Source organism: Aegilops tauschii, chromosome 4 (assembly GCF_002575655.3).
Source record: "Aegilops tauschii subsp. strangulata cultivar AL8/78 chromosome 4, Aet v6.0, whole genome shotgun sequence".
Taxonomy (NCBI): Eukaryota; Viridiplantae; Streptophyta; class Magnoliopsida; order Poales; family Poaceae; genus Aegilops; species Aegilops tauschii.
In genome coordinates this window covers 513148256-513162453 of record NC_053038.3, presented here as the reverse complement: position 1 = coordinate 513162453, position 14198 = coordinate 513148256, and the positions used below count along the sequence as shown (strand labels likewise).

Sequence of the window (14198 nt, the reverse complement as noted above, 5' to 3'; positions counted from 1 at the left end):
ACGGTCATAGTATCGGCAAAGAAGGGACATCAAAAGACACGAGGAAGAATCATTGATGATAAAACTGCAACAAAAGCATGAATACCTTTTCTAAATAAAAACATGAATATATGTTCAGCGTAATGGGGGCAGCAGAAGCGAAATCAGAACGAAACATAGGCGCCAAATGGAACATTATAGTGCCGTTATTTGAAAATCTTGAAGTGAAAAATAAATGCTTACTTAGCAAATGGCTCTACAGATTGGTAGTAGAGAGAGATGGGGTATGGTTACAGTTGTTGCGTAATAGGTACTTGCATTCCAAAACTCTGGCACAAGTGACGGCACAACCGACTGACTCTCTTTTTTGGAAGGGGCTAATGAGAACAAAGGTTTCCTTCTTCAACAGGAGCAAGTTCGTTGTTGGGAATGGAAATAGTACAACATTGCACAACGGAAAGAAGAGTTCGTTAGTACAGTGTTGGGTTCTGTTCCTCTTAACATTTAGTTCACGCGAACACTGGTGGGTGAATGATGGGATAGATGGCTGCATCTCGTGTGTAGGTTAATGGAGATTAACCTTTCTGATGTGCCAGATATCATACACTGGATATTGTCAGTGTTAGGTGTATTCTCGGTTAAGTCGATGTATACAGACCTGATAAACACCAGACCTATCCCGAGGTCGATTCACATTTGGAAAATCAAGGTGCCGTTAAAAATAAAGGTATTTATGTGGTTTGTGCATAAAGGAGTAATTTTAACAAAGAATAACTTCGTAAAGCATAGTTGGGAGGGTAGTAAACGATGTTGCTTTTGTGATCAGGACGAAACAATCCAACATCTTTTCCTCCAATGCCACTGGCTAAGTTATTGTGGCGGACCATTCACACAACCTTTAACGTACCTCTGCCCGTTACGGTTTCATGTTTATTTGGGACGTGGTTAACTGGGGTAGAGCCTAAGACTGCGGGACATATTCTAGTGGGAGTGTGTGCATTACTTTGGGCTATATGGAATAGTCGGAATGATTTTGCCTTTAACAGACAAACCATTACATTTTTTGCTGGTTATCTTCAGAGCGTCTGCTTGGATCCGTACGTGGTCGTTACTCAGCCATGTGTGCGGATCACATAGAGCTTATGGATATTGGTGCAACCGATGGGAGATGGTCGCACGGGATACTTAGGGCGTGTTTGGTTCCAGATTAGAACAGTAGTCGCATTGCATACCCTTCTCAACCCAGCCTGGTTGAGGAAAAACAGGCCCTAATACGCCATATGCAACTTGTTTGGTTGCCTGCATCCCTAGTCCCTGCATTAGGTAATACGCAAGTGCACTTTGTTTGGTTGGCTGCATTGGCCCTAGCGGCACATGAACACGGCGTTTGGTTGCATACGGCGTACATGTTGTGCTTACCTTGTACCCTAGTTGGTGAGCTTACCCACAATGATCACACCTAGCACACCAACGCCACAACACAGCAATGGTGACGAACTGGGCGAAGATGATGAAGTTCTTCAGCTTCAGGCCGAACTGACGATCCACCTTAGCAGCTTCCACTTTGACAGCTCCAACCTTGGCACTGTCGACACTGCTGCCTCCGTGCTTTCGCACCCAGGCGGAGTAAGCTTGTTCTGCTGCCTGCCTAGTCTTGAACCCTCTATAGTTGTTGTTGCTATACGATGCCACTTGTGCATTGGCTTCTTCCCATGAACTATAAACCCCTGGAACCTCACCGATGAACACGGCATACCACTTGCCCTAGCAATGCACAAGAGCAAGAGTTGAAGCAGCAAATCAATGGAGCACAAGTAGCAAGCAAAGTAGCACACAAACAACACTGGAGCAAAAGAGAAGTAAAGCATGCATGATCATATGGCATAGCAAGTTCAACCTAGCACTACCTTGGTGTTAACCTACCACCACATCCAAAAGAGGGTGTCGTCCTACCACCACAAGTTCACCATCGAAGAGGGCTGTGAGCTAACCGCGACATGGCCGGCGTAGTGCTCTGCCTCCAGAACTATGGAGCAAGTGTTCTCATCCCATGAGGCGCCGCTAAGGTCTCTCAGCTTGGACACTTGGATCCATTGACTTCTCCACTTCCTCAGGTGGTTGTACACCTGGGTGGCAGACACCTCTTGCCCACAGAACTCGAACACCTGCTTCGCAACAGTGTTCAAGTGCACCTCCTTGAAGCCCTTGTCAGTCCTAACTCCACTAGAGATGAGCTCACACATCTTGTTCAGCACGAACGTGGACATGAACGGCTGCCACTTCATGTTGTTCGACCTACCATCCTTCTTTGCCTTTGCTGCTGCTAGCTTGATTGCAGCGGCAGCAGCAGCAGCAGGAGGAGTTGGCTCAACGAGCACTACTGGCACATAGAGGGAATCAGACTCGAACACCTCTGAATCAGGTGCCATCTCGGACATAGGTTGCGAGTCCTCGGCAAACGATGGAGCAAACTGGCTGTCGGACACGACAAGGGCCTAACTAAGATCTTGCGTCTGCGTGGTCATGTCCTACAATCGTAGCACGCATTGATAGTGAGCATAGCACACAACATACCGGACAATCCATGAAAGCAGGAGCATACATGTACATGGTTCATCACTATCATAGCAAGCACATGCTTCATCACTATCATACTAAGCATACCAGACAATCTATGAGTAGGAACATACATCTACAACAAACAGCATGCTACAAATGGACCACCAATAGCTACAAATCACAGATCTAAGCATGATTCAACACAAGCACAAGGTTCAACTTCAAACTCTACTACTAATCTAGCCTACCACATGCTTGAACATCTAGCCCTACCACAAATTGCAACTGCAGCATAGCAACCAACCATATCAGCTCACAGATTAGACCACTAGTCAACCATGCATCTAGATCAAACCCTAGCTGCAGCTCAGATCTAGCTAGAAGGAACAGAGAGAAAGGGGGATTGAACTCACAGAGGCCATGGCTGCAGCTTGAGGATGAGGGGGGACGGTGGTGGAAGATGAACGCCGGCCGGTGAAGGAGCTCCGACGCCGTGGACCGCCGGCCGATGAAGATGCGCCGCTTACCTGCTCGTCGGTGCCGATGCGCGTCGGCGGGAAAGCGCGAACGGAGGAAGAATGGTGGTGGGAGTTGGGGCGGTGAGGGAGGGGCTAAATAGGGGTGGAGCGGCGGGAGGTGAGCCGAAATCCTCCCGCTGATTTTTCGGCGACGCGGGCGAGCTCACGTCATCTCCCCTGCTCGCACGAGGGAAGAAGCGCGTCGCCCTCCCCTGCCTCGCCCGAGCCAGGCTCGCGAGCTACTGCCGATTCGTGCGTTTCCCCTGGGCCTGGCCTGGACGTGCTTTAAGTTTCGTGCGATGCGGGCCACACAGTGAATGCAGGAAACCAAACGGGCCAAATTCTTCCCGCCCGGGTGAGGCTGGGCCTAATGCGGGCAACCAAACACGCCCTTACAATCGGTTTGGATGGCGGTACAACAATACAATAGGTGTCTAGTCATCTTACCCTATTTTAGCCGGTTGTGGCAAAAAAATATGATGTTCGTCAGTTTGTTTGAGACCTTGTTCTGAACCTGAAATTTTATTTAATAATATGGTTGTGTGCATGAAGAGATGCAGAGGCCAGGGGCTTTCCTCCTTTGGAAAAACAGAAGTGATCAAATCAAAGCTAATTCTTCACACCAAATCAGCAAGCATTTCAATAATCAAATTGTCTGCATGTAAGAACCTTCTCTGCATGTAAGAAAACATAACCATACCATGAAATCCCAACCACCAAGCTATCTAATATTTACCTCAACAATAAAACTTGTAGGACTAAGCTTGAATACTCCAAGTATTCATCAAGATATCAAAGAACCACATGTATGTCATGCCTCAAATGTCACACAATCAAACATTGTCAAACTCAAACCAATAGGTATCAATAGCAAGCAAGAAATTGAGCAAAAACAAATATGGCAGGAGAAGCATCAAATCGCGCGCGCGGGGGGGGGGGGGGGGGGGGGGGGGGTGGAGGCATAACGATTTATGTAGAAATCCTTTCCAAGACAAACAAATCCACGGATGGCGACGACCAAACTTCCACTAGAAGCCACCAAGAGAGATTCCAAACATTCAACTTTAACATCCAAATTTAGATGGACTTGTAGATCGAACAACCTCAATTTTCTCCTTACTCTAGAACCCTCTAAAGAACAGAAAAGGAACTCAACTCTCTATGTATTTCAAGTTTGGAGAGAGATATATATTGACAGCTTTGCAGAAAACCATTTCAGTTTGCTTACTAACTCAAACCACTTCTATTTTAGCGTGTGGAATGCATATGCAATGTTTTGGATGATAAAAGAGCAAAAAATATCTTTCAAATAGTAAAAGAGAAGATGCACTATGTCACAATATAGGTAGGATGTTTCCATGTTACGACCTGCATGCTACAACCGATCCCATCCCAAACCGAGCCAACACCGCGGTTTTTGACTCCATTCGCCTCCCGCGTTAAAGCTTGGTCACTCCGCCTGCTGCATTGGTCGGGCAGCCGACGAGTCGCCGAGGAGCCCACTCTGAACCCAACCCTAGCCCACATCACATTTCTCTCATTTTCACTCATCCGCACTGTTGTCTGTAACAGAGCCTTCCACCTCCACATCCAACTTTCGTTGGGGAGAAGTTATAGTATTTCTCATGAAAACATTATGGTACCAAAAATTATGAAATATGGATAAAAAAACTCGAACATATGGTTTTGTGAGACATTGTATTTTTTTTCTTATCTCACTAGTTTTTGGACACAAGTAAAAATAGTGGTGACATGGCATACACATAGCCGCCACATCATATGATATGGTGTACACGTAGGTGCCACATAATGATATTCCCGTTTGACGTCCATCGTTGGCTCCGTTCGCTGCAGGTAGCAAACAAAATGCTCCCCCTCAATCGGCCGGGCGCGCCGGAATCGTTGGCTCCGTTCCGTTCTCGCTCGCCGCCGCAGCCGCCGACCCATCCGGTCCAGCGGGCCTTGTCCGCTCCAAGCCATCCCGACGCGGCGCTCGCCCGTACGGCTGCCTGCCAGCAGCGTCCACACCCACACCGCGGCGCGCGGCAGCTGTTCGACGGAATGCCAGCCACGCCGTGAGACGCCATCTCTTCTCCTGGACCACGCGCGCGCGCACGCTGCTAACCACGACTATGCCGCGTGCGCCTCTTCTTCCACGGCATTGCCCCCGGCGGCCGCGACGCAATGGCGTTCCCAAGGTGCGCGAATGTCCTCCTTCTCTCCTCTGATCTGCCTCGTGCTGCCATTGGCATACAACCCTCCTGATTGGCCCTGAAAAATCTTGATTGTTTGAATCAAATATGCCAATGCAAGTGCGAAGATGCTGAACGACCTTTTCTCATGTCTCCGTCCGCTTTTTTTTTTCTCTTGTCTGGAAACATATGCTGAGCCAACAAAGTGGGCCTTACTCTAGCTCGGGTCACGATCCTCCTTCCTGATGGGCCGTATTTGTTTGAGTGGAGGTGAGCTCCCAGGGACTTGTTGATGTTTGTAGATCGGTGTATAGGTGTTCACAAGTTAAGCTCTGCTGCATGATAGGATAGAGCCAGAACACAGTTTCCTGCTTCATCGTTGTCATCGCATCATTTGTGTATCATTACATTATATATCAAAATTTTGAATGTTGTGAAGATATATAAGGGAACAGTTAGACCCTGGATAAGCTAATCAAGTTGCTCGTTAGTTTAGAGCCATATTTTTATCTGTGCTAGTACAGTGGGTAGGACATAGATGCTTGCAGCTGGCATTTGTTTTAGGCATCCTAAACAAGTTGCTTTTGTTTTGTATGTACAGTCATAGTGGAGTAATGGTAGAGTTGGCTGGATATAACAGAAGGACTTGGCATAGGATAGCAAGTCTTGGTACCTGACCCCTTGTTTAATTTGTGTTTTGGGACGTATGCCCTGATGTCATTTGTTAGAGTTGACCTGTATGTTCAGAAAGATTACTGTTAGGCAAAGAAATTTTTACAGTGTTAGGCAAAGGATTCATATACTACCATAATCCTTATTTTATCGATGATGGTGTGAAGCCGCCAGGGGTAGAGTTACTGAAAACCGTCATAAAAACTTTTCCTGTTGAGTTTCCTCAGGCATTACTTGACACAGATGCTTATCCAGGGAGAGCTATTATTCCTGGCAGGACTGATATGGAAAGCTTTCCTGACGGTTATCGGTGATGGTTAACCTGCCAGTATTGTACAGTTCCTGGGTCCTGCCAGTATGACACATGGATCAGCAATTCAAGCTAGCCCAAACAATATATGCGTCACTAATTTTGTGTCTCATGTGTGCAAGTACGCACCTTTATCGCAGGGATAATCAGCATTCTTGTATTAATACGTCATCTTGGTCAACTCATCATATTAGTATTAGCTGATGAGATATTTTCTACAAAGCGCTGCAGGACTTGCAAGTATTATATTGATATAGTGCTTTTGCATACTTACGCAGGGCAGGGAGCTGCGTGTACAAATGGAAGGAAGAAAGCCCACCAAAGTTTCAGAGCTAGCTGCAGCGTATGCCCAGCCTCATCAGTTTCCTGCAACCAATCCTAACAAAACCCAGATTTTTTGGTAGAAGCTAGTGAGGAGCAGCAAGGGTGTCATTTCATGAATGAAAACAAAACCTTTCCGGTCTACATATGCATCCTCTCTAATGAGATTTTGAAGCTCTTTCGGAAATGTTGAAACAATGCAGAGCAAAAGCTCTGATTAATCTATGATCTATGGAAATGTGCATGACCAAGTCTTCACTGGCTTGCACATGGAAATGTGCATGGCTATTTTCTGTGGTTGGGTTTGGCGTGGATCTAGATGATTAATCTAAGTTAATTAACTATGAACTGCATGCATGCAGCCTCGTTAACATTAGGCGGGGTGAATCTAGAGGACAACTATAGTTAATAATATCCTGCCAGTTGTTGGCCCTAGCGTGAATGTAGAGGTGATCTAGTCTCGATTAGTAGCTCACAAAGAAAAAAGGAAGTATAAACTGGGAAGCAACTGGGAATCAACTCTGTAGGGTAAGTTCAGTGCAGGCCCATCCTGTGAGAGAGACCTGTTGGAATGTGTGTCTCGTGTTGGGTTAAGTATTGCACATGCTTAATTTTTTAGACTCCATTATTGCAGAGGGCCGGTATCTTGCTAAGTTATTCACTTCTTTCTTTCGTCTACCTCACTTGCAGCTGCAATTCAATGCCATCTTCTCCATCAACAGTAGGTGCAAGCTATTCCATTTTTCTCACAGACCAGATCTGGATCGACTAGTGAACCAGCCGGCCTTCGGTGCTGCTCGCTTTGGCCATGGAATAGTCTGAGCACACACAGCAAATTTCAGGTAACTAAATCTCGCCAAACTCAAGCTCATTTCAGATATCTTCATTCGCTCTGGTTATCATGCTAGCCATCTATCGGCATCTCGGAAGTTCTCTCGAGTACCAGTGAGGGTCATCTAGGAAGAAAACTATTCCGAAGTTCTGACCTATGTAATTCCCATTCCGCAGGAGTACAGTTAACCAGAGGCCAAGATAAGATGTCCACCAGGAGATAGCTGGAATAATGGTGAGTGTTTCTACTGGCGTGATGAACTCTTTGTTGGGTAAGTTGACAACCCTCATGGGAAAGGAGTTTGCAAGGCTGAAGAACCTGCGAAAACAAGTGACGTCCATTAGCGATGAGCTTGCCTACATGAAGGATGCTCTTGATGGGCTTTCAGATCTTGAAGAGCTAGATTCACAAACTAAGAGGTGGAGAGACTCGGTGAGGGATATGACCTATGACATCGAGGACATCATCGATGACTTCATGCAAAGCATTGGTGAGAATGATAAAACTACTGGGCTTGTTAGCAATACTGTTCGACGCCTCAAAACTTTGAGGGCTCGTCATCGGATTGCTGGACAAATTGAAGAGGTAAAAAAACTTGTGCTAGAGACAAGTGAACGTCACAGAAGGTATACACTTCGTATACCCCCATCGAGTGATGTTGGCATTGATCTACGATCCACTGCACTCTATACAGAAGCGGCTGACCTTGTGGGTATAGAAGGACCAGCGAATGAGCTTGTCAGTATGTTAATGGATGAGGAGAAGAAGTTGAAGGCGGTATCAATTGTGGGATTTGGAGGTCTGGGCAAAACGACACTTGCCAATGAGGTATACCGTATGGTCAAGGGGGAATTTGACACTCATGCACTTGTGACAGTGTCTCAAAAGCCTAACATTCCAAGACTTCTCATGATTTACTATCCAAACTTGGCACAGAGACATCTATTAACACTTGCGAGTCACTTCTTATCGACATGCTCAGAGAACATCTCCAAACTAAGAGGTAAAAGTTCTTGTGTTTGATAATAGGATTTTCAAGGATACATTTATATTGTATATGCATAATTCAGTCTAAAGAAGAAACAGAAATTTGCTGTGCAAGTACAACATGGGAGATAATCATTAGCTGACCTAAGAAACGCAAAAAAAAAATGCATTAGTTAATCTGATTTAAACTTGTACCAGATTATCAACTTAGTTTTATACTTTTAGTCAGTTCCCACATTTCTTACGGGTGAAAAACATTTCTTAAACAAAACGTGTTAAATAATTTCCATCTCGAGATATTATGATGTTCCCACAAATTTACTTCACTAACAATCATGCTAAGTGAAGAAAATATTTTGTTGTTCAAACACAACTAATATTTAAGTGAACAAAGTTATTTTTTTCTAGTTCAACCTTTATACATTATTTAATAAATTTCTGCTACTTGACCTAAAATTATGTTGAATGTTTGGCAGATTCCTGATTATAATTGATGATCTATGGGGTACGGCGGCATGGGATATTATTAAATGTGTTTTTGTGAAAAATGATCTTGCTAGCAGAGTAGTACTAACTACAAGAAATAAAGAAGTGGCTATGAGATGTTGCTCCCATCATCATGATTGCATTTTACAAATGAAGCCCCTCAACAATGAAGACTCGGCAAGGCTGTTTTTCAGTAGGATATTTGGCTCGAAAGAAGCTTGCCCTCCCCAGCTTAGAGATGTTTCGGTTGAAATCATCAAAAAATGTGGCGGTTTACCTCTTGCAGTTATCAGTATATCTAGCATGCTAGCCAGTAAAGGTTGCGACCAAAAGGAATGGTGGGAATATGTACAGAATTCTTTGGGTCCACGAAGCAATTACATGCTTGAAGTTGAAGGGATGATGCAAATCTTAAACCTCAGCTACATAGATCTTCCTCCTTATCTGAAGACATGCTTTTTGTATCTTGGTATGCATCCGGAGGACTACCAAATGGAGAGGTCTAATCTGGAACGCCAATGGATGGCTGAAGGCTTTATCGGTACAGAAAATGGACAAGATGCGGAGAAGGTTGCAAGAAATTATTTCAATGAGCTTGTGAATAGAAGCTTTATTCAACCTATAGAATTCGACAAGCAAGGGTCGGTGACAAAATGCAAGGAGCATGATATGTTGCTTGATCTTATCTTGATGAAAGCAGCACAAGAGAATTTTCTCACTATAGTGGATGGCTCACATGCCTTTACAGAACTGAAATGCAACGTCCCCCGTCGGCTGTCTATCCGCTTGGATGGTGCAAGTAATGGCCGAGAAATACTATCGCAGGTTCGGTCGGTTATGTTCTTTGGGAGCTCTCAGAATACACCTCCTTTGTCAGAGTTCAAGTTCCTCCGAGTTGTTCACATTGACCTGGACTATGCTACAGTTGACCTCACTGGATTGTGTAGACTTTATCAGCTGAGGTATTTATGCATTAGTGACAGTTGTTCATACCAGCTACCAACAAAGATTGGAGCGCTTCAACACTTGCAGACACTTGAGCTGTTTAGTTGTGACAGGGTTCCGTCAGATATAATCCATCTCCCCCGCTTGATGTTTCTGAAAGCTTGGACGAGACTACCTGATGGGATTGGCAATATGAGATCCCTACCGCATCTATTTGGATTTGATTTTGCGTTGTACAAGCTAGATAATATCAGGGGCCTTGGAGAGCTTACCAATCTGAAATTTCTATTTCTCACGTGTGGAGTTCGTAAGGATGACTGGGAGAGACGTACGCATGGATGCTCTATGCTCTTCTCTGGGAAACCTGTGTCACCTAGAGAACCTGTTTGTCGATCTCATCGGCTGCATAGATGGCTTCATGCCATTGTTTCCTCCCCCAGCTCATTACCGCCTTGAGAGACTTATCATGCAATGGAGGTGCTGGTTTTCCAGGGTCCCTAGCTGGATGGGGGAGCTCCATAACCTCTGCCAGTTGAAGTTCAAAGTTGCTGAGCTGCTAACTGATGGTGTTGGTATCCTTGCTGAGCTGCCCGCCCTCACTCACCTCGATGTAGAGACCGGAAAAGCCACAAACAAAGTGATTTCCATCGAGAGAGGAGCATTCCCTGCTCTAAAGAGTTTTAAGCTTCTATTAAGTAGCGCTTCGTACTTGACCTTCCAGGCCGGAGCAATGCCCAGGCTCCAAAGGCTGAAGCTAAAATTCAATGTACATGGATCGGAGCAGATTGGGGCTGCACCTGCCGGCCTCGAGCAATTGTTAGCGCTTGAAGAGCTGACTGCAAAAATCTGCTGCCACCGTGCTTCAGAGTCCGACAAGAGAAGTGCGGAGTCTGACTTGAGGAGTGCCATCGACATGTTTCCAAGCCATCTTCTAGTCAAAGTCAGCTATGAAGAGGTTTGGAATTTTGGTTTTTCTGATGACTAGTATGGTGGCTACGACTCGGCGGCAAGCAAGCTGGTATGTATGTGCAAATTTATGCTTCCAGTTTCTGACGGGATTTAAAGTTTGTTTTGCATTTGCGTTCCTTACTTTGAACGAATTTTTATCAGTCGGCAGATATTTAATTTTCTGCTTGTGTACGTTATTTCAGTAAAAGCACCTAGATTTTTAGCAAAACTCACACTTGGACAAACATTTACGGTACATTTTACATGAACATTTTTGAAGACTTCTCTCATGTGGCAATAGTAATAATTTTAGAAAGGTCATTGTTGTCATGATCATCAGGCATACTGAATTTCCTGTTCCGCATTTGAACACATTCTCAATTTGATTGTGCTTTCGCTAATGTAATATGTGGACCCTGTATGCTGATATTTGCCACTGTTGTTATATTAATGCTGAGGCAAAAATGGATGTGCTGCCTGCTTAACTCCATAGCCTGCATAAGTTGGAGAATTTACACCATTCTCTCAATGGGACATAAGTTGGGAAAATGATATTTGCAGTATTATTTTTCAGGAGATGTGGTGGACAACAATTCCTGAGATTTGGAATAACACGGACGGATCACTGCAGGCGTATGGATCTCTTGCATCTATGCGGCGGCAGATTGACACGGACCGATGTTTTTCCCGGCTGGAAGATTGAGCTACCGCTTTGCTTCTTGCCACCTCATTTGGTCGAGCTCTTTCTTCTCCCTTTTCAGTCTGAAGTTGTGAACGATTGTTTCGTTGAGATGCTTGTTACAAGGCCGGGTCTGGTGATCGAGAGGAGATTGTACTGATCGATGTCGTCTCTGAATTGGTCGGTGCCTACTGCTCTCTTATTGAACTGAATAAGATGTTCCCTGTCTCTCGATTCATAGCAATAAAACTTGACAAAAGACAAGTATGATGCTGTGTTGTGACACTCTCAGTCGGTTCCAAATTAACTTTGCTACTATGACACGTTGTTTCACTCATTTCTTGAACATTTCTTTTATCGAAGTTGCGCGGAGACGATCTTTCTAGCAAGCTCATAATATGTTAGTGTCATTGTAGAGGACGACGATGACAGAAACTGAATTGCATCGTGGGGCAGCTAGCTGATGCGACTTCAGTGCTTGTCCGTGGCTGCGCTCTATCCTCGGTTCAGTTTTCATGTGTCGTGCTATCATTCACCTACCGGTGATGTGACCGACATTAATGGTTCCCATCCCACCCTGACAAGATGATTAGGGCTGACTTGTATACACTAGTAGTAGTGTAGTACTACTATTTTTGCAATCTGATTGCCTAGAGGTCATTGATATTTTGAAACAGGGAGGCTTCTCGGCTACTGCTGCTGCTCCACCTCCAATTCTACAAGATATGTGCATTCAAGCTTCTTCTTTTGCTAAAGTTTTATATGAATTCTGTTTGCAAAAGATATGATAGGGTAGCTCATAGATTAGCAAAAGAGAGTATTTCCCAGCCGAATGTTTGGTTTGAGAGTGAGGAACCTCCTTGTTTTATTGTTTCCTTGTTAATTGACGATGTAAGCGTGGTTTAATTAATACATTCCCTCAAAAAAATAAGTAGTAGTACTATTTTTGGTGATGCGACATTGTGTGTTATTACATGGCTGCGCGGCGCTTCTTTCTTTTTCTCTTTGGTCATTATCTCTCATGACTCATGAAGCCATCACAGGGCACATGAATATGACATTCACCTACCGGAGATGTGATACAAAGTCTCTCGAAAAAATAAAGATGTGTTCCCACGAGTCGTTCGGTTGGCCACCACCCTTCGGCAAGGTGCAATGAGCCAAAAATGCAACTCAAAGCAAGCAGTTTTTTGTTGTTGTGAAAAAACCAGGTTCTTTATTTTTTTTATTGCGAAAAAGCCAAATGTTCATATATATATTAAGTGGCATAGGCGCTTACAAAAACACATTCACAAATATTTAGTGTATTGAAGTCTTCTTCCTTCTGCATACACACCCGAGTTCAATGCACACGTGCCCACACCCACATCATTCTAGTCGATTTTGTTGCCTCTATAAGATGATCATTGATTAATCTTTAGCTGGTTGGTTCCAGTCAATCTCGCAAGGACAATTCGGTTTTCCACGGTAGTCAGGAAGGAACAAAGTGGTAACCTCTTTCCTAACAAATATTTTTGTTTTTCTCTCCCTAAAGAAAGAAGGAGTGGTCCATTCTCAGAGGATTGACCAAACACGCTTCCACACCGTTGTAAGTATCTCAGCTGTCACGTCAACACAGCCGCTTGCTAGGCAGGCACAGAAGGACGTGACCGTTGCTCAACAACAACTCCTTAATTCAAAGCGTGCGTGTTTAAGATGACGAGGTTTGCTACATCAACACACAATTACAGGGTTGTTACGGGGCGAGGTTCAGTCGTCAAACTATGATTACATTTGGGGGGTGGAAGGGTCTGTTGCAACCACGTAGCTCGTGCGTGTAGCATTTTTGCTAAGATGACACCAATCATCGGTCGGCGTCTTGGACTTTGGCTAACCGTCCGATACTCCGATTTTACGCGAGAGTTTCTGTCCACTCTTTCAGTTCCGTCTATGCCTATGGTTTGCTTTGGACTTACAACTTTGAAAGGTCTGAAACGTTGTAGGCCTCACGATTTTGCTTTTGAAGAAAATCCGGGGCAAGCAGGGGAATGTGATATGAAAAATAAACTAAAGTAAGTGGGACTAGCCCTTTTTCCCAGAAAAGTGGGACTAGCCCTGCATTTTTATTTTATTTTTGATATAAAAGAAACAACATAGGCACACACCCTGCAGAGCCCGGCTAGAATGTGAGTGCTGAACTAGGCTGCAGCTGGCCACGCGCGACTAACCAATTGATCGACGCCTAGTTCCTCAAACACTTGACCGAGCAACCGAGCTCTAGCACCCGGTGGCACTGTTGCAGAAAGAATTACACCGAGTTGGGTGAGTGAGAAGGGAAGCGGGCTGTAAATTAACAGTCGGCTGCAGCACGGACTTCAAAAAACGTTGTGAGAGTGTATGATGGGCCATATATTAATAAAGTAGTACTCCCTCCGTAAACTAATATAAGAGCGTTAACGCTCTTATATTGGTGATCTAAACGCTCTTATATTAGTTTACGGAGGGAGTACTACTTAGCAACTAGCTACTATATTTTACATTTGGCTATTAGGTTGACTAGGTATCATGGCAACTCCATATAGCCGATTGTTGATTATACTATTAACCATTGTTTAGGAAATCGGTAAGTGGTAGCTGCTCCGTGAGCTTGGGAGTAACGATTAATCGGTGAATCGGCCTATTAACTGGATTAATCGGTCCATCACTAATTGGTAGATGAAATAGAAAGTTGCCAACATATATCTAGTTTTTTTATGTATTATGCCATACTTTCATGTTCTCATCTATGTAA

The 14198-nt window shown here is 44.5% G+C and overlaps 1 protein-coding gene across 1 annotated transcript; it reads left to right on the top strand.

The window, feature by feature from the left end:
• Positions 1-6527: 6527 nt before the first annotated feature.
• LOC109748236 (disease resistance protein RGA5-like) lies at positions 6528-11776 on the top strand. The gene is made up of 5 exons (XM_073497175.1): positions 6528-7393; positions 7560-8386; positions 9143-10129; positions 10242-10756; positions 11324-11776. Exons 2-5 carry the CDS (start codon positions 7615-7617, stop codon positions 11450-11452), a joined length of 2403 nt encoding a protein of 800 aa, XP_073353276.1. The 5' UTR covers positions 6528-7393; positions 7560-7614; the 3' UTR covers positions 11453-11776.
• Positions 11777-14198: the final 2422 nt, after the last annotated feature.